This window comes from Oreochromis aureus, linkage group 12, assembly GCF_013358895.1.
Source record: "Oreochromis aureus strain Israel breed Guangdong linkage group 12, ZZ_aureus, whole genome shotgun sequence".
Classification (NCBI taxonomy): Eukaryota; Metazoa; Chordata; class Actinopteri; order Cichliformes; family Cichlidae; genus Oreochromis; species Oreochromis aureus.
The window spans coordinates 29,155,601-29,176,545 of record NC_052953.1 but is presented as its reverse complement, the minus strand read 5'-3'; the positions used below and the strand labels follow the sequence as shown (position 1 = coordinate 29,176,545).

The 20,945-nt window shown below is 38.9% G+C and overlaps 1 protein-coding gene across 1 annotated transcript; it reads left to right on the top strand.

Moving 5' to 3' along the window:
• The first annotated feature begins 4,025 nt into the window (after positions 1 to 4,025).
• Positions 4,026 to 20,593, top strand: piwil2 (piwi-like RNA-mediated gene silencing 2). The gene is made up of 24 exons (XM_031743644.2): positions 4,026 to 4,171; positions 6,087 to 6,533; positions 6,622 to 6,727; positions 6,918 to 7,032; positions 8,515 to 8,690; positions 9,038 to 9,128; positions 9,484 to 9,594; positions 10,279 to 10,396; positions 10,502 to 10,626; positions 10,813 to 10,893; positions 10,982 to 11,095; positions 11,345 to 11,533; positions 11,706 to 11,790; positions 13,248 to 13,340; positions 13,772 to 13,912; positions 14,227 to 14,340; positions 15,144 to 15,332; positions 16,229 to 16,330; positions 16,474 to 16,590; positions 17,925 to 18,013; positions 18,392 to 18,497; positions 18,671 to 18,924; positions 19,479 to 19,586; positions 20,074 to 20,593. The coding sequence occupies exons 2-24, from the start codon at positions 6,111 to 6,113 to the stop codon at positions 20,228 to 20,230; spliced, it is 3,204 nt and encodes a 1,067-aa protein (XP_031599504.1). The 5' UTR covers positions 4,026 to 4,171; positions 6,087 to 6,110; the 3' UTR covers positions 20,231 to 20,593.
• Positions 20,594 to 20,945: the final 352 nt, after the last annotated feature.

Here is a 20,945-nt window from a genome sequence, read left to right as displayed (position 1 = left end):
TGGCCTGTTTGGATGTCAGATTACTAAGGCTCTGTCCGATAAACAACCCCCCGTGTGAGCTCATGTGACTTTTGCTGAATCCCTTCTAGCCGAGCTGTAAGAACCTTAATGAAACCAAAACATTAAGAAAGCATGCTCCTTTCACGGCAAAAATCTGGGCGGCCCATCAGGTTTTTACACTTTAACCTGTAATTTCACCGGCTCGCCAGTTATTTTTAAAATCATGCTGCCAAAAGCAACCCCGCTGATCTCGTCCAAGCGCACTGCACTTGGCGTTCACCTGTGCCTCTGAAATGCACAAGCATAATGCTATCAGCCAGTCAGCTCAACATCTGTTCTTCAGATGTAGATTATGGCTGAAGGCAGACAGGTGGAGATTGTCCCTCTTCATCAGTCAGACATTGTTTGTCTTGGTTTTCCTGGCAGCAAATTGAAGATTTGCGACCATGACCTTAATAAATTGAGACAATCGGGCAGAAAGCGGGCAAGAAGCGGGTAATTTCATCACGACAAGAAAATGTAAGTGAGGAGCAGAGCAGGAAAACACATTTGTTTGAGAAATAAGGCCAAAAGAATTACCAACAAACAACAGAGTGTCCTTATTGCTGAGCAGGCCACACATGTGAGCACCGCTCTGTTACATGCATGTGAGTTTCTGTGTCATCTCAGTAATGAAGCAGCATCATTCAGTCTATGTTTATATCTGAATAATTTAAATAGTAAAGCATAAAAACTGATCAACACTGCAAGCAGCATTTGAGTGGCTAAAAGAACTTCACTCACAGTGTGTGTTGTGATCTGGATCTAATCTAGGTCACTACTAGAAAGCAAGAATAAGCATTTAAGAGCATATTTCAGTCAAAGAGAGAAAAGGGAGTTGCAGCAGCATCCTAAAAAGCCCATTAAACAAAATCACTGCTTTGATACATAATCATCTGAACAAACAAAAATCGGAGCTTCTTGGGTTTGTGTTCTGCTCTTCAAACGCAGCCTTTACTCTCAGCTGCTATTAGCAGCTTACTCCGCGAGTCATTTTTAAAAATAACTCAAGGAGAGTTACAAAAAAAGGTTCATGACCTGACATTCATTCTCAGCGGTGAAAAATCAGTCTAAGTTACTCCTCATTCTAGCGCAAATCTGCAGCCAATGCTGTTGGGAGTCTCTGGGAATTGATTGCTGGCAAATCAGCATGCAACTCTGTGCCAGCATACACCTGGATCCCCTTTTTTTTTTGACATGACAAACCTACATGTTTGTAGGTTAGAGTTACATCTTCTTTTTCCCATTTATTACCTGCTGATCCTTCTAGCATCAGAGAGTGGTTGAAGGTTATCACACCTGACCTTCTTGTGAAACAGCTTGTAACAGCTGACCAGTTCATAGCAGTTCAATTCAATTCAGTTTTATTTACAAAGTGCCCAATCAGAACAGCAGTCACCACAAGGAGCTTTATATTATAAGTTAAAGACCCTACCCCAACAATCAAATCACCCCTATTGAAGGGCACTTGGCAACAGCGGGGAGGAAAAACTCACTTTTAACAGTAAGAAACTTCTTGCAGGCTGAATTCAGGTATGTATGTAAACATTCATAATAAATCCCAATATGTCTTGAAGACATCCAAAAAGGAAATTACACTAATAGTTAGGAAAGCAATAAACCTTAGGGAAAAAACAGTGAGGCTTTAAAAAAGGATTAACTGCTGATTAAATTATATTGACTATTTTAAAAAGACAGAAATGTATATCTGCACTAGTACAGAAACACTCAAAACACACCTGACACGCTCTCGCTATTCACTTCTGCTCAATTTTTGTGTCTGCATTAAAAGTGTCACACATTAATTCAGTTCAGTTTTATGTATTTAGCACCAAATCACAACAACAGCCACCTCAAGTCATTTTATACTGTAAGATAAAGGCTTTACAACAATACAGAGAAAACGCCAACGATTAAACGACCCCTTTTAGCAAGAACTTGGTGAAAGTGGAAAGGAAAAAATCCATTTTAACAGGAAGACACCTGACTCAGGCAGGGGTGGACATCTGCTGCAACCAGTTGGTCTGCGACCAGATCAAGTAAAAAGTACAGCTGTCCTTGATTATTTTGCACAATGGCTTTTTAGATTATTCTGGAAATTTACTGTTTTACAAAAATCAAAACAAATATCAAGCAAAAATAAGAGTTTGTCCACACCTGGGACGTGGCAGAAAGCTTTCCTAAGTTTTATCTGTACTATTTTCTGGGCAACACCACAATCCACAACATGCTTCTGGTGATGACTTCTTAAACAGCTAAAAGGGAAAATGGCTTGCTTAGTGCATCTAATTAAAGTAGATCAAGTAATAATAACTCCTGAGTGTGAATACAATCCCAAAAATACCTCAAACTCCTCTGGGTTGGAGAGTTTCCTCTCAAAAGGCCAGCAATTACGGATTAGCCCACATCAGAGGCCGAATTGCTCTAATTAGAACATAACAAAGCCCTCTTACTGCTATAAGCGCCACTCTTTTCACGCTGACATTTTCCTGAGCCTCTTTTTCAGAGGCACACAGTGAAAAGGTGAGTAAATATGCAGCACGCACTGTGAATGTTGCATTTATTTATTTATTTATTTATTCATTTACTTTGCAATGTTTGCAACATTACAGACACTCTGAGAATTCCTGCTGTCAGATTTGCTACATTCAGCTGTCAGTTTGGCCTACAGGAGGAAGTGCTGGGAGCTGGGTTTTTACATTCATGAGGGAAGGTCACTTCTTTTCTTCTCTGTTGCAGTTTCCTACATTCGTCGATAGATGGCATCACATCCTTTAAAACCTAAAGATGTGTTATTTCTGTTTATGTGATTATCTACTTCGAAATTATAGCAGCAAATATAAGGAGCAGAAAAACTTGCTACTTTCTATAACGCTGAATAATTTGTGTGAGCACAAAGTCATCACCTCACACGCTCTGGGAGCATTTTTTATTATTATTTCAATTTAGTTTAAGACTAATTGCCAATATGTTTAACCAGTGACCTGAAAACCCAAACCTCTGTGGGCTTTTATATATTTAGGGCTGCTTAACCGCCTTTTTTAAATGTGCCTTTTAAATCTAAAATTAAATGTCTAGTTTGTAAAAGACAGTTCTGTTTAACCGCAAAAAAAGTATTTATTATCTTTGTCTCAGGTATTTCTGGTTTATTATTATTATTACTTATTTCCTGATTCTTAATGTTTACAACAGAGTCTTAACCTTAATTAAATATGACGTGATGATAAAAAAAAAACAAACAAATATTTTCAAATAAGAAAACAGGAATGGGGTGAAAGATGCCAATATCCTGGTGTTTGTGGTAACTGTAGAAGTGTGAGAATTTGATCCCAGATTCTGTAACTTAGAGATAAAATTGTGTTACTGTCTGAAAAAAGTTGACTAAAACTAAACTCAGAGCTAAAACTAGATGGAAAGAACAATATTTCAGTTAACTAAATTACAAGCTAGACTTTTGTAAAAAAAAAAAAATAAAAATAAAAAAATAAATAAATAAATAATAAATACAACAAATAATAATCATTAATAAATAAATGTAAAATTATGCATGTCTCAGCACAAATACTGCAAAAGTAACGCAGTATTATTTTCATAGAATTTCCCCTTCCCTCTCTAGGTGAATACAACAAACCTGAAAAACAGCTGAGAAAAACTCAGAGAATTTCCTTTTATTAGTCTCACACAATGTTGTAAGGTTGTAAGAAATTTATTGAGCTGTATTTCCTTTTCTTTGGTGTAGTTTACGTCATATGTGCTGAAATATGCTTTTTTTGTTAGTGTGTGGTTATTGATACTTTTGCCTGTTGCACATAGCGTAGTTGCAGTAGAAGCTGGTTTTTCGACCCTTAATGACAGCTCATGCTTTCACAGCCAATGAGTGTAAGTCTGACTTTGGAAAGATGTCTGCCCCGATAGTAACCACTGGGGGGAGGAAAAGACTAATTGTCGGCATGATGTCGCCTTTCGATAAAAGATTGACAGGATCAATAAACCAATGCCCTGCCCCGGACTACACTAACTATCCAATCAGGATGCTCCAGGGCGGACACCACTGGTCACGCGGTGGATTCAGTCGGACTGTTAATTAGATTTGATACGTGAGGGAGGATTGGAGTATTTTCGTCGATTAAATGTAAGTTTTCCTGCTGTAAATTTAAGAGCTAAGACTGTCTTTCCGTTTATTACGAAACTGAAATACAACGGGGGGTTTCTGGGATAATTTTTTTATCTTATTTAGTTTTTTAGTAGTTGACAGCTGTGCACTTGTTTTAAACACGTGTTTAAGCTAGCTAGCAGCTATTAGCTTTGGGGGTTTGGGGGGTTTTTTTACACAATAATATTGTAGGAACGCGTAGGTAAATGTTTATATTATGACTCTCAAAAAACAATTACACAGTTCAAGCCACTGCCAGCTAAGTTTGGTAGCAAATGAGTAGGCAGATGATATAATATAATATAAGCGCCTGTGCTGCTTTTGAAAGCAAGCACGTGAAATGAGGCGCCATTATTTTTGGCTCGATAAATTTAGCACACACCCAAAATAAATTATATTAAAGGTGTCGTTACACATTGTGAGTTGAACATTGTCAGCGTTGTCTATCTCTAAAAACGATGTCCACGGGCAGAACAAGTACACGTGCAGGAGGCAAATATCGCGCGCCTATAGTTTCTGATAGTGTGGGGATTTCTAAATAAAGCTATGGTGGACGTTGGTGTTAAAACTAACTCTACTTGCAACAGCGTTGCACGTTGCAAAGCGTATGAAGTACAGTATTGTATGAAGGTGTTTGTGCCATTAAGCATTATTTATCACTGAAATCTCTCTGTAGTATGAGTGGCGGGAAATCCGATAGATCATTGTATTTTCTATGGCGACACCAATTACTTATTTTTCATTAAATACATTAAAATACTTTCAACAAGAGTGTTGCAAAGTTCCCTGACTCTCAGAGAGATTGAAAATAATTGCTGTCTGTCAGTGTGAAGAGTCTTTGTCAATGAGATATAAACTGTGGCTATGTACACGGGTATTTTTGAAAACGGAGATTTTCCGTTTTCGTTTTAAAAAATAATCCTGTCCACACGTAAACGCAGACATGAAGGAAAACTCTGCTAGGAACATGCCAAAGCAACAGGTGGCGATATATTCCTAACCGTGTAGAAATGTTGGCCAATCAGAAGTCTAGAAGCCTCGGTGGGAAATGGTAAACAAAGATGGGGTATAGAAGCAGAACCGAGTCGTATGTGTGGAGGGACAGTAACTGTGTGTGTATATGTAAGCATTTAAACACTGCAGAGAGTACAATTAACAGTAACAGTATTGTAGAAATTCATTTCACCGAAACAATAAGGTGGCGCACAGTGTGACGTCAAAAAAGGCGCACACCTTTGACGCTGCGTTTTCTCCGTTTTCCTCGTCCACACGTAAATGCGAAAACGGAGTTTTCGAAAATATCCACCCTGGCAGGCGTTTTTAAAAATCTCCGTTTTCAGTGACCGAAAACGCCGTTTACGTGTGGACGAAAGGTGCAAACGCATAGAAAAATCTGCGTTTTCAAAAATACCCGGGTACGTGTGGACGTAGCCTGTGAGAGAACGCTGCTTAACTGGCTGCCACTTGTATTCCAGTCATTTTGAGCAGAAGATTGCTAACTGCAAATGTAATAGCTAAATGTAAATTTCTGTGTATGCAGACAGTAACAGATATGTGATTTTTCAACCGTTGTCACAGTTATTTGCTGTATTTTCAAAAATGTATTACATGTCATTGCCAACTTGACCCCATTCAGTCGCAGTGGGAAAGCAGACTGACAACAGTGACGGTACTGATTTGCATAATAATTTCATTTTGCAGCAGGAAAAAAAAAACCTGAAATAACAGGATCATTTGAATTAAACAGACACTCACAAAGTTTAACTGAAGTGCTATTTCAGTATTAAGGATAGTTGAAGTGTATTTAAACCTGGCCATACCTTTCCTTTATTGCTGTGTGATTGAAATGTGCTACAAACTTTATTATTTGGCTTTTTTCCTCTGCTGTTAACAGTTGATAGTAGTAAAAGTTGATCAGATGGATCCAGACAAGCCTTCTGATCTCCCTGTGAGGATGGGTGCCCATTGCCTGGGACGAGGAAGAGGACTACAGCTTGGGGAGTCTGCTGTAGGACGTAGTAGAGGGCTGCTGCTCTCTACAGAAGAACCTGCTGTAGGACGAGGCAGGGCTTTCCCTACTTTTAGTGATAACTCACTGGGACTAAGTGGAGCTCTCCCCATTACTGAACCTGTGGTAGGAAGAGGTAGAGCGCTGTTGGCGCAACAGGATATAGTAGTTGGCCGAGCCAGAGGGCTGCTCGTCCCAGCTGTTGAATCAAAGGTAGGAGTGGCGAGAAGTGCAGGCGTACCTAGACTGGAGCCACAGGAAGGACCCACACCTCCAAGTGAAACAATGATGCCAGCTCTAATGGGAGAAAGCCCTACTTTGACAAAAGAAGAGGTGCGAACCAGAAATGCAATACATTATGTTTTAATTTTGATGGTAAAATTGCCACACAGAGTTGCACAGGTTTGCTTTCTTCTGACAGATTGGCAAGCCACCCCATGTTAAAGGATCAACACTGGTCTCAATGTTTAGAGGAATGGGCATTGAACCATCAGCGACTTCACTGGGAAGAGGAGCAGCACCACTGGGTCTGTATTTATTCTAAGAAATCATGAGATACTGAAAACAGTCTCTGTGCCCCTAAGCACAACACATTGTGTGTTCAGGGGCATAGAGACTGCTCAAAACTTTAAGTCACAGAGTGGCGTGATCTGGGTTCATTTGGTGTTTATGTATATGATGAAGAATCATATGGATTCATGTTACATTTTGTTTCAGGGATGGGAGCAGCTGGGGATGTGGGAGAGATGAAACTGCGAGATGCCCCACCAGGTGTCATCAGTACACCACAGAGTATCGGCCCATCTGGAGAAATGATGGGCAGAGGCGGCAGGTAAGCAGCACGGGAGTGACACTGTGTTGTGTTTCGACTAACAGGTTTCTGAGATCTTTTCATTCAGCCTGATGTAGTTTATGAAACCTGCAGTAGACTAAATGAGAGCCTGCTTTGTGCGTGCTGCTGCAGTTTCTGTGCTCGCTGCTGAATCCTGCTCGCTTGAATCAACTGACTTTTGACTGTTTGAAGAGGGGTCCTAATGTGATTGGTCACTTTTGATGGACAGTTTCTTTTACTTAAATCGAGTTATACTGTGGCAGCAACGTAGGCGCTGTTTTAAACCATATTTGTTAATTAATTCTGCTGAGTTAATTATCAACAGTTGCTGTTTCCTGTGTAGCAGTGGAAATACTGACAGCTGTCACTAAATTACCTTACTGATGAAGAAATCTTTAAAACCAGAGCGTTCTGAAGCTTCTTCACTACGGTCCCATATTGTTGTACAATATTCCATACCGTTATTGAAAAATTAAAAACAAAAAACCTGACTCATGAGAATCAGGAAAGGAAGTGTACATTTATAACCAAAATACAGACGTTTAAATCTGCCAATAAAAAGTTGCTTAGTCTGCAGCAAACATGTAACTGCACATACCCTACATTTAAAGCTGTAATCATATTTAGCAGAATTAGATTTATATATGAAATATAAGTTAACTCATAAATTGTGGTGTGATTTTAGCTACAGTGAATTAGTAGCTTTAATGACTTTGTGAAGCGTACACTTTAATAACTCATCAGTTCTATAGAGTTTTAAATATACCTTAATGTATAACATTTGTACTTTTATGTCAGTAAAAGTTCATATTTACAGACTGTACATATACTGTAGTATTATTACTTTTATATATGTGTAGGATTTAGGGATAGGCACTTCTTCCACAACTGTAAAAAGCTGATAATCACATTTGATCAAATCATTTGTTCACTGAAACAGTAAAAAATAACTTTACTAATAATCAAAGATCGAAGTACCTCCCAGGAACAGCTCTTTAACATTGTTCTTGCTTTATGAACACTATTAAATCCTTCGTCAAAAGCCAGGATTCAGCTGTGAGCACAGAGAGCCACGCGCAAGAGTGTGAAACTGCAGCAATGCCTGCAAATCAGACTCTCACGCTTGTGTGGCTGCAGAGTTTTACACACGCAGGTTGTTGAATTTATGCGCACGGAATTTAATTCCACATATAGCAATGAGAGAGCAGGGGGGAAATTAAATTATTTGCTGGATTATGTTTTTTGTCGCACCTAACTTTTGACAATTAAAAAGAAAATCCTTATATAATACCTAATGGCCATTAAGTTAAATCATTGTACATAGGTTAAGCACAAAGTACATGTTCTAACTTTTGTGAAGGTATGACTTAATCCAGGTAGGGATGGAAAAAGTAGTGCCAATGCCAAATTACACTTACTTACTTTATCTGCATTGAACAACCATTATTTGACTCTTCCTACTGTGGATTTTGCCTTTTTCAGTTTCCTTGGCCAAGGTTTGTCCCCTCAGAAAATGGTGGGCCTCGGAAGAGCAGCTATGCCTCAGCTTGGAGTTGGCAGAGGCCGTGCTTTGCTTCCTTCATTTCCTGCAGGTCAAGACGTGTCTGTTTCCCCAGTGTCTGAACCACAAACGGAATACTCTCAGCCCTCTCTGACAGGTAATGAAATTTTAAAGGGACTGAAAACTGAGAGTTTACCACCTTAATTTTTTTTTAATCCTCTTTTTAAAAGAAAAAAAAGAAGCATGATGGGGATTCCTGTGCAGGAATTCTAGATTTTAGATTTGAAAACTGTCTTGAATACTTGAGTCTAGAGAAGAATGTGATTTTGAAAGGGAAGAAATGTGTAGGAACCCCAAGTAAACTGTTATGTGCGTCTTCTTTTGCATGTTTCTAATACAATCTTAATTGTGTTTTGTTTTTTTTTTTGTTTTTTTTTTTAAATTTAATTAATTTATGGGGGGGGGACATGCATTTTGTGTAATGACATGCGTAATACTGTAAAGGAACGGTGTCCCCTGTGCACACCACTCAAGAAGCCACCGACCTTTCCACTGCTCCAGCTGCAAAGAGTGAGCTGACAATGGAGGCAGTTCGGTGAGTGTGTTTTTCTCTATTTCCTTTACCTTAGTGAGTCGTAACGAACCAACATGAGGTGTGTTGTGGTTTGGGGGCTTTTTAATGGTCAGAGAGAGTGTTCTGGTGTTAGCTGTTCATTCTAAAACATCATTAGCTCTGACTTATCCATGTCTTCTGACATTCTCATTGTCTCTTATGAGCACATAATGGTGTATTTTATTAAGGGTCATCTAGCTCAGAGTGTGGTATTAGTTCCGTGTTGATCAAATCTAACATTTTGCAGGGCAGAGCTTTTATTCAGGTCAGTAACTGATCATTTGTTTTACTTGTCATAAACTGATCTTTTTGTCCGTGTATGTTCTCCACTCGTCAGTGAGCCACTAAATAAGGCTGGAACCAAAGGAGCTCCTATAAATATTGGGTCAAACCACATCCCAATTCAATGCAAGAATGAAGCGGTGTATCAGTACCATGTTACATTTACGTAAGTATCATTTAACATTGAAGACCACTTGTTGCATACAAGGAAACAAAGTTTATGTCTAAAAACTGGAGGAAATGTTGGAAAGCTTTAATCATAGTTTCATGTAATACAGGGATTGGTTCTAATACAATGTAGGCACTGGTAGATGGGTCACTGCCTACACAGACGGGCAGTAGACATTTTTTTACAGAAGATGCTCTGTTTTGTTCACTATAAAGATGGTTTACCTGCATACAGTCAAAGCTGCCTCATACATACAGTAGAATTAAAATTACAGGAGCAAAAGATCATAAATACTTGATTTTCAGTGTATTGTTATTCTTGACATACAAAAAGTGCATTGTTTCCAGTTCAACATCCAGCCTAAAGTTTCCTGTCTGAACAAACTAACTGAAAATTACACTAAAGTGATATTTGGACTAATTCTCTGTCCATGGTCCTTAACAGATTTTAGTCTAGTACTTTCCAGAGAGCCCCTGTTACCAACAATACTTCCCATGTCTATAAAATTATGCAGGTATTTTGGGAAAATCTTAATGTTTACGTTTGCCAGACAACAATGAAAATGTAGAATCAGCTGAAATTACACTGAAGAACCACAGAGAAATTTGAAATTTGTTCATTCAGTATCGTTACCCGTGTTAATATCTAATGTGTATTTTGTGATGTGAATTTCTTACCCAGTCCTAATGTTGAATCAATGACGATGCGTTTTGGCATGATGAAAGACCACCGTCCAACCACAGGTGAAGTTGTGGCATTTGACGGTTCAATACTGTACCTTCCTGTTAAACTGAAAGACGTGAGTATCACAGTTGTTACAGTCACCGTGCTAAATTTAAAACCTAATACACTCTTTTTAAAAATAAAATATATATATATATATAATATATCGATTTTTGCGCAGGTGGTTGTTCTCAAGAGTTTGAGACGGACCGATAATCAGGAAATACAAATCAAAATTCAAATGACGAAGATTTTACCACCAAGCTCAGATCTGTGCATTCCCTTCTACAATGTGGTGCTCAGGAGGTATTTCTTATGTCAGAGACACAATATATCCTTTCTATTTTGCACAATAAGCCAAACTGCTGTTAAGAGTTCTTTGTGTTCATTTAGTCCTAACCAGCAATGATTGTTTTCCACCTTGTGCCTTCTCTGTTATAAAGGAAGTTTAAATTACAGGATATGACACAGTGTTCATCTCGTTTTTTCAAGGGTGATGAAAATCATTGGACTAAAGGTGGTAGGCAGAAACCATTATGATCCAGAAAGCGCAGTCATTCTTGGAAAACACCGGTATGTCGTGAGCTTTGTTGTAGCATCAAAGGATCCCTGCTAAAGTCAGGCAGCGCAGTTTCATTCACTAGTCTATCTGTTTTTCTAGACTCCAGGTTTGGCCAGGCTACTCAACTGGTATCAAGCGCACAGATGGAGGGCTGTACCTGTGTATTGATGTCTCTCACAAAGTCTTGCGGAATGACTCTGTGCTGGATGTCATGTGAGTTTACACAAAAAAAAGCATCAGCATACAAACATGCTTGAGCTGCTGGATATAGATTTATGTCTGTGAATGTATCTCCAGCCACAGATGATGTTGCAACATTTCTTAATGGCCTTTAGTCATTATCGAGCATTATTAACTTTGACCAAGCTTTCCCTGTTAGGCTTGAGCAGAACAGTCTAATAAAGGTGCCGTTCCATAGTGTGAAAAAAGAAAAATATGTACTTGTGTTGGGCTGTCTGCCAGGAACACATTGTACCAACAGAGCAAGGAAAACTTTCAAGATGAATGCACCAAAGAACTCATCGGCAGCATTGTCATCACCCGCTACAACAACCGCACCTACCGCATCGATGCCATTGAGTGGAACAAATCACCCAAAGACACCTTCACTTTGATGGATGGCACTGTAACTACCTTTGTGGACTATTACAGGTTAGACTGCTTTTTCCTGCACAGCAAAACTACAGCAAACTGTTTTTTTTTGTGTGTTTGTGCAGTGAAATATCAGCAGTTCGGTCTTCATACCAACCCAACAATGAAAAGATCAATTGGTTTTCTCCAGTGCTCATGTGATCGCATTGCATGTTTGTTTTTTGTTTAACAGCAAAAACTATGGCATTACAATCAAAGAGATGGACCAGCCTTTACTCCTGCATCGGCCAAAGGAGAGGTCCAGACAAGGCGGGAAAGTAAAAATTCTTCAGCATCAGTTGGCTCATATCATTTTTTATTTTTATTTTTTTTATTAAATTTTCTTCTGTTATTTTAATTATCACAGCATATGTATATGTCTGTATGAACTTTGCACAAACAGTTAACACCTATTTTTTTTGTTTGTTTTTAGTTTTTAGCTTTATTCAACAGTTCAGTGCAACAACACAGTTTGTGTCCCTGGGAGATATTGTTAAAGTCGGTACTGAATATGGAATGAAGATTTCCACATGCCTAACGCTAGTATTAATAAAAGCTCAAGACACACAGACAGATGTTTATGCGGGCTCGATAAAGTAGATCAGTCATCTGACATGTTTTTCTAAAAATGCCACTTCACATTCATGTTCACGTTGATTTAATTTATGTTTGTCCAAATAGTTACCAGAGGTTAGTAGGGTTGGGTGATTGGATGAATATATTGACTATCGATGATAGGCTGAGCCCATCGGCGATCATTTTTACAAGGGCGATTTATTTATTTATTTGCCCATGAGTAAGTTTGCTAATAATGATGGAGCTAACATAAGCAGTCAACAGGAAAAAAAAATAGTGTCTCTTTCATCTACGAGCAAATGCACCCTCCTCAGAGTGCACCCAAATGGTTGTTGATGGAGCTGCAGAAGCTGGTGATAGCCCAGCATATTCAGCTGGATGGTGGACACGTACATGCTCATGCAAGTTAGTCGTGTTTGAGTACTTTGCTCGCACTATACGTCTGCATAACTGGCACACTGCTTTGGTTACATCCTTAGGTTTACCTCTTTCATCCCAAATTGGCGACTATATTTTTTTTAGTGCTGTCAGCATTAACGCGCCGTCATCATGACTAATGCGATTAACAATTAACCCATCTGGAGCGCAGACTGAGTCAAAATCCCTGAAATGTCTCTTTAAACACATTTCGGGCAGTTTGTCCAAAGTTTGTTCATTCTGCGCTCCAGATGGGTTGAGCACGTTAAAAATTTTAATCACGTTACTCATGATGACCGCGTTAACGCTGACAGCCCTAATGGGTTTTTTTGGAAATTAGTTCGTCCATGTTTGGACTTCTTCTGTGTTGTAAATGCGCAAATCAGTCCGTGCATGATTACATTGCTCCACCCATCAAAAAGCCTGCGCATGTGTGAATAATATCGCCCATCGTCGATTATTTGACTGACAATTGTTTGTTGGAAAATTTTTACATATCGCCCAACCCTAGAGGTTAGTCAACCTGGATGACTGGTTATCATGTAAGACTCAACATCTGTGTGACATGGGATGAAGCTAACTAAGTGAAAACCAATAAAAATATAAATAAAAACTTTATCTTAATACATGCATGTCAAGCAGAGCTGTACACAGCTGTATGCACTCTTTGCTTTGTTGTACCGAAGATGTAAAAAACTTAGTTGAAAAGATTTTATAACAACTAATTATTCATTTGTTGCAGCAAATCATCACTGGTGAGATCCTTTTAGTCCCAGAGCTTTCCTTCATGACAGGAATTCCTGAGAAAATGAGGAAGGACTTCAGAGCTATGAAAGTAAGTTTAATGTGTCAGTATACTTTCCTTACACTTAGGAGCTGCCCATCTAACTTATTGTTAGTCTTAATACACAATGTGTATGTTGGTTGAAAACAGAACATATAGCATTTTAAAAATCTGTTTTCTTAAGAGTGTTCAATATTAAAATGTTCAAATTTTGCTAGTTTAAACTTTAAGTGTAAACACTTAATTTCTACACAGCAGAGAACGAGACTGACAATTTCAAACATTGACAACGACACGGTAGTGCAGTGCTTTGCTAACATAACTGTCAGAACAAAGGTGTTTTATGATTATTGTCAGTAATGGAAATTTCCAAGAACAAATTCTGGTCTGAAAACCTTCATGAAAGTAATTGGTAATGAATAAAATAACTTGTGGAAACCTGACTGCTCAAAGAGAATATTGCTCTTTTTAACATGTTCTAGGACTTGACTATGCACATTAATGTGAGTGGTGAGCAGCATACTCACTCGATAAAGCAACTTCTGAAGAACATCAACACCAATCCTGAAAGTCTGAATGAGCTTGGTGGTTGGGGACTGGAGTTTGGCACAGAAATCTTGATGGTAGGAATTTTGTCACTTTTGAAAACTCCTTCATTCAAAGCAGTGATGCAGAGTGCCCGTGGGCTATTTTCTCCTCAAGAGTTGTCTGAGAAATGCACAGTTAAACCAGTGGCATGCTACAGCCTTTCAGTATGTCGGTACTAAATTCTGACTGACTTGAGGCCATGTTCCATTTCTTTGGTTAGTAAACATAATGCATACAAAAACAGTTCTTTTTGAAGTGGAAATAAGAGCTTGTCCTTTTGTTTTCCTTCCTTGTTTGCCCTTTTTCTCTATTTTTCCCAATATAGTATGAATATTTTTCTCTTTTGCAGATCAAAGGTAGAACTCTTCCCTTTGAAACCATCTGCCTGCAGTCTTCATCCTTTGCCACTGGTGCTGATGTGTCTTGGTCCAGAGAGGTTGTGAGGGATGCTTCAATCAGCTCTGTAAGTGTTATGAATGCTTATCTGTAGAGCCTTATATAAATGTGCTGTTTCATATCCCAGATCTTGTCTGGTGGTTACCAGAGATGTTTAGTCAGCTAAACAATTAAACAACTGTAAACCATTAATGTTTAAGCATAATGACATATAACTGTTGGGTGAAACTTTGTTAGTTCTCCTCCTCTTTGTGATGAAAATTTGGAAATAAAAAAGCTACATTCAGTTGGGAACTGAATTTGAAACATTGGAAATCATGAGGGAGTCATTTTGTTATCACTGTGTTTTTAAAATATGACATGAAAATGTCCCTTAGAATGTAAACTAAAAAGAATTCAGACTGAGGATACGGCGATGTTTTATCTGTAGTTCTGCCTGCTTGTTTTAAGTGTGCTTGCTAAGAGTTGCGTACCCACATAATGTGATAAGGCTAAGGATGCCTTATGAACAGTGCAATATTCTTTGTACAGTTAAACAGCGACAGTAGTTTGCTAAAGTTTATGAAGTCCTACTTCTGGTTGTCCTTTGTCACTGAATGCACAGCAGACAAGAGAAAGATGGGACTGTTTATACACAGACAGCTGATTGGGGAGAAATGGAGACACTTGGGGAATAAGAAATAGATGAAAAAAATCTAAAGAGACTAAACCTCAAAACAACTGAAAAGTAGTTAAAGAATAAAACAGCGTACACACTTACTGACACTTTAGGAAGCAGTGTATTGTGTGAACATGTTACTCTACCATAATACAAATATGGCAGAGTTATACCACTGGTTTCTTTCATTAACCAATCCATATTACTCTTAGATTCCCTTGAAAACCTGGGCCGTCTTCTACCCTCGACGCTGTACAGCACAGGCTGAAGAGCTTGTTTCCACCCTTAACAAGGTGGCCACACCTATTGGGGTGCAGATGGGTCGACCCATTTGTGTGGAGCTGAGGGATGATCGGACCGAGACTTATGTCAAGACCATCCACTCACACCTCACGAGTCAGGTATGATGTAGAAAATAAGCCAATCACATGGCAGCACCTGAGTCCATGGTCATTTTGATCATCTCTGCATACTCAAATGGCCTACTGAAGTTCAAACTGAAGTTCTAGAATGCGGAAGAAAGGTAACTTAAGGGACTTTGACCATGGTAAAGTTGTTGTTGTTGTTGTTGGCGCCAGACAGACTTGTCTGAATATTTGTGAAACTGTTGATCTATCAGGATTTTCCCACACAACCATCTCAAGTGTTTATAGAGAATGGTCTGAAGAAGAGAAAATATCCAGTGAGCAGCAGTTCTCTGAGTGAATGCCAGAGGAGAATTGTCTGACTGGTTCTAGCTGATAAAAATGCAGAAGTCACTTAAATAACCATTTGTTACAACCAAGCTGTGCAGAAGAGCATTTTTGAATGCACAACATTTTGAACTCTGTAGTAGATGGGCTGCAGCAACCGGAGACCACATTGGGTCCCACTCCTGTCTGCTAAGAATCTGAGCTACAGTTTGCACAGGCTTACCAAAATTGGAAGACAGAAGATTGGAAAAATGTTGCCTGTTATCAGTTTCTGCTGCAACATTGTAATGGTAGGGTCCAAATTTGGCAAAAGCACAGCATGAATCCCTCATGTCTGGTGTCACCTGTTAATAGAGATGGTGGATATTTTCTTTGCACAGTTCGGACTACTTTCCATCTGAGAATCATTTCATTCTCATCCCTTAATGACCATCCTGCACCCATCTTTTGATGACTGCTTCTACCTTAAAACGTTAAAATTTATCAAAGAGAACAATGCCGTGTCTGATGTATTTTTACCTCTTTGTCATTACCAGTGAATGGTGAGATGTTTGGTGGATGTTGTCTTACATGACTATACTCAAGCTTTTCACTTCTGTGTGCAGCCCAATTTGCAGCTTGTAGTTTGCATCATATTTGGCAACAGAGATGATCTCTACAGTGCCATCAAGAAGCTGTGCTGTGTTAAAAATCCCATCCCATCCCAGGTTTGTGATGTTTGTGCTCTTCTTTCAGCATTAGAGGAAAGGAATGAAATGTTTAGAACTTCACAAATGAATAACCTAGTAATTTTGAAAATATTTTCTTCCAAAAAAGAAAGTTTGTTTCACTCTCACCTATTTGTCATTAGGCCATCAACGTCCGCACAATTTCCCAGCAACAGAAGTTGAAGAGTGTGGCCCAGAAGATACTTCTGCAGATGAACAGCAAGTTAGGAGGAGAGCTGTGGACTGTCAATGTTCCTCTGGTAAGTGTCGTGACGCACAAGATGACAGTAGCCGAACAGCTTCATATTAGAAGTGGAGTAATTTGGATTATTATAATATTTCCTCAGATCAATTAAAAAATTATTTATAACAGAGATATAGTTTTCATTTATACACCCAATACTTGGTTGGGGCTCCTTTACCATGAATCACTGCATCAGTGTTGTGGTGTGGCTTGGAGCTCATGGGCCTTATTGAGGCCCAGGTTACTTTGACAGTGGTTTTCAGCTCCTCTCTATTTTTGGATTGGGTGTTTCTCATCATCTTCTTGACAATACCCTATAGATTCTCTGTGAGGTTTCGGTCGTGTCAGCACAAAAGCGAGCCTTTTTTAGCAGTGACCTCCTGTGGCTTAATCTCCTTGTGCAGCATGTCAGTAACATCTGTCAGATCAGCAGTCTTTCCCATGATTGCTGTTGCGTGTACTCTACTAGACCAAGATATACATGGCATTTATACTGTTTGAATTCTCAGTGGGCTTAAAGTTTGGACTCTGGTGAAGTATCCACGTGTGAAAATGATGTCTCGTTCAGGTGACCTCAGTTTTCAGGCACACAATGTTGCTGAATTTGTATCTTACCAGCTGAAGCAACACCAGGTCACAATGCTTTTCTCACGGGGTTGTATGGTGGGCTTTAGTCATAATAATGGCAATATCTTAGATTCATACAATACCTGTTCAAGGGACTCAAGGTGGCTTTACCCAAAAAAGAATCAAAGCCCAAAGGCTTCAGTGAACGGGAGTGATGGGATCACTTCATCTAACGCTCTTCTCACCCTGATGGGCCTATCACTATGAGCAGGTTAAATCTGAGACATGACTTTTGAAAAATTGTTCCAGAGTCCAGTTTTTATGATCCCTGCAAATTGAAACTGAATCAGAACACTGATTTTTAACTGAGGCTTGCAGTTCTTTGGATGATGTTCTGGGTTTTTTGTTTTTGTTTTTTGTGATCCACTGGACAGGTTGTTGATGTGCTTATGGAGTAATTTTTGTAGGCTGGCCTCTCCTGTGAAGGTTCATCACTCTTCCAATTTTTATGTATTTGTATATTGACATATTTACATTCAGCATGTTTAATTAGAGTCCTGAAATATTAGAAATGGCCTTGTAACCCAGTCTGATCGATGTCAACGTCTATGTCATTTGTTCTTGAGTTCCTTTAGATTGTGGCATCATGTGTTGTCTGTGATTGCCCTGCCATATTGATTTTAATTGAGAAGTACCATCGTAACATCATTACAGAGCTGTTTTGGTTTGTGGAAATCAGAATTTTTAACATGGGAACATGATAAACCTGTCTCCCCTGAACAGAAAAACCTGATGGTAGTTGGAGTTGATGTCCACCACGACCCCAGCAAGTCTCATCAGTCAGTTATGGGGTTTGTCGCGAGCGTGAACAGGTAAACTTCGCTTTTTCCCAGTTTTTGTCTAGTGGTTCTTTAGATTTCATATTTTCTCCATAGTTATTAATATATATATATATATATATATATATATATATATATATATATATATATATATATATATATATATATATATATATATATATATATTTAACACACAAAAAGTGTTAGTGTGCAGAAAACACTGACTTCACATTACTAGACAATGCAAAGCAATGCTGTGACTCACTTTTTTCAAACATTTTTGCATCACCTTGACAAATAAAGCTTTTCATGTCTTTGTATATGAGTGCACAAATGAGAAATTATTTGACCTTGAATTGGTGAGATGCACAATGCATGAGTCCTACCAGCAGTGTGTTGTCCCCCTTCCAGCTCATTGACCCGCTGGTACTCCAGAGTAATTTTCCAGACCCCCAATGAGGAACTGATCCGTGGCTTCAGGGTTTGCTTACTGGCTGCACTGCAGAAGTACTATGAGGTACAAATGCATTTCAGAAATGTGTTGTGATTCTGTAAACCACACCTAATTCTCACCTATCAGTGAATGCATTGTCATAAAAATAACAGTTTAGTTTGTTTCTGGGTTTAATGCACTTTTCATTTACTGAATTAAATTTGTATAACTTTACTTTGATTACCCATGTCTAACAGGTGAACCACAACTTGCCAGAAAAGATTGTGGTGTACAGAGATGGTGTCTCAGACGGCCAGCTTAAAATGGTGGAGCAGTACGAGATCCCACAGTTGATCAAGTGCTTTGAGACTTTCCCCAGCTACGAGCCCAAGCTGGTCTTCATCGTGGTACAAAAGCGCATTAGCACAACTCTGTACTCCTGGGCTGCAAACAGCTTTGGCACTCCCCCTCCTGGAACTGTCGTGGATCACACCCTCACTCAGAAAGATTGGTTAGTCCAGGGCGGGCGGATAACAACAAGTGGTCTGATTCCAATTGGAAGGATTGTAGGGTGTCAGTTTGTTTCTGAGGCAGCATTTTATAAATGTGAGAAATGATTACAAAATGCGTTAATGTAAACACAGTGCTGCTGTTAAAGATGAGAGGCCTGCCTTCTGCTTTGTGTGTGTGTGTGTGTGTGTGTGTGTGTGTGTGTGTGTGTGTGTGTGTGTGTGTGTGTGTGTTTTGTTGTTTGTTTTTTTTTAGTCGGAGTCCAGCCTTAGGGCACAGGTGACCTGCTTTAATAGTCTACACTGGCAGCTCAGTTTAAAGGCGATGTTGCTAATGTGAATCTCGGTGCTGTTCCAGAAGCTGCACTAGTAAACAGCATTTCATGAAAATATCTTGTAAAAATACATGAGAGAGAAATGCTAATTTAAACATGTGCACAGCAAAACTGCTATGACAGAATGTACTGGCAGCTGTAGCAGATGTGTACTTTGATGAGGAAATGATTCGATTCTATAAAGTTTCCCAAACTGAAGTGATTGTTTTCCCCATGCTCAGGGTGGACTTCTACCTGATGGCACATCACATTCGTCAGGGCTGCGGACTTCCGACACACTACATCTCTTTATACAACACGGCAAACCTCACACCAGACCATTTGCAAAGGTATGATCCAGTTTCGTTTCCACTAAGCAATATCTGGATTTAATATTTGATAATTACAAGAATTATGAGGTTGCTTTTTTAGGTCATCACTGTAGCTGTAAGAAAAAGAGCCTTTCTCAAACCACTAAAACAGAGTATTGAAAACCTTTGTGGCAGTCTTCCTTCTGTCTAAAGGGGAAAAAACACAAAAGTACTCACAAGCTTACTCCATTTGGTTTGTAAATATATCCTCTCCCATAAGCTGCTTGTTTTTTTTGTTTTTTTACATTTTCTTTAAATATATTACATTTCATGATCATAATCTCCAGTTAGTGTTTCCTGAATACGATTTAACATTAAAGTTGTTAACATAAGCCTTACTGGTATTTACCTCGGGTCTATTGTTTTCCTAAGTATTGCTGTGATTTCTTTTTTGTGTATCTTCCAGACAAATTGTGATTTATTGTGAATGTTTGGTCAGTTCAAAAACACTTTGGTTTCTTGCCAGGTTGACTTTCAAGATGTGCCATTTGTACTGGAACTGGCCCGGCACCATTCGTGTTCCAGCACCCTGCAAATATGCCCACAAACTGGCTTTCCTGTCTGGCCAGTACCTCCACTCAGAGCCGGCCATCCAGCTCTCAGACAGGCTATTCTTCCTTTGAGTTATTCTTTGCCTTGATGCAGACGGCAGTTACCTGTTTTTAATGACAACTCATTTACTTTAATGAGGGATTCATTAATAACCTAGAATATAGTTGCACACATATTATAATTATAATCATCAGTGTTATTTTAAGAGTTTTTTAATTTCAAGGTCAGTTATAAAAAAAAGAAAGAAAAGTGGTTTAGGTTTAGGAAGTTTTACTGGTTTTTGACATTTTTCTTTTAGTAATTACGTTCAATAATGCAGCAGTGTTCTTAATGTTCACACCAATCCAGCTTTCAGCTGTACAGATTTGTAGTTTGTAGTATTTCAAATCTTTAAATAAAACAGAAGCCTGTTTTGTGTGGTTCTGTCATTATCATGATCGGTGTTTTATTTGAGCCTTTAATGCTTCACTTACAAAACTGTCTGCTGGTAGACATAGGAGCCACACGCCCCCCATCACTCCCACTAGTGCTGGGCGATATGACGATATATATCGTGTGGACGATAGAAAAGTGTCTATCGTTGCCATTTGTCTTCTATCGTTTCTAACCCTAATTTTATAAATTATTACATAAAATATATCATTAACCCTTTACAACCGGTCGGAGCAGGCACACTCCGTTTTGCCTAACTATTTTTAAATCCCTGTAGAACTGGGACCAGGTAAGGTAAGGTAGCGCAATAATTTTTTTGCATATGAAACCGTAGGAATTGTACTTACATCTTAT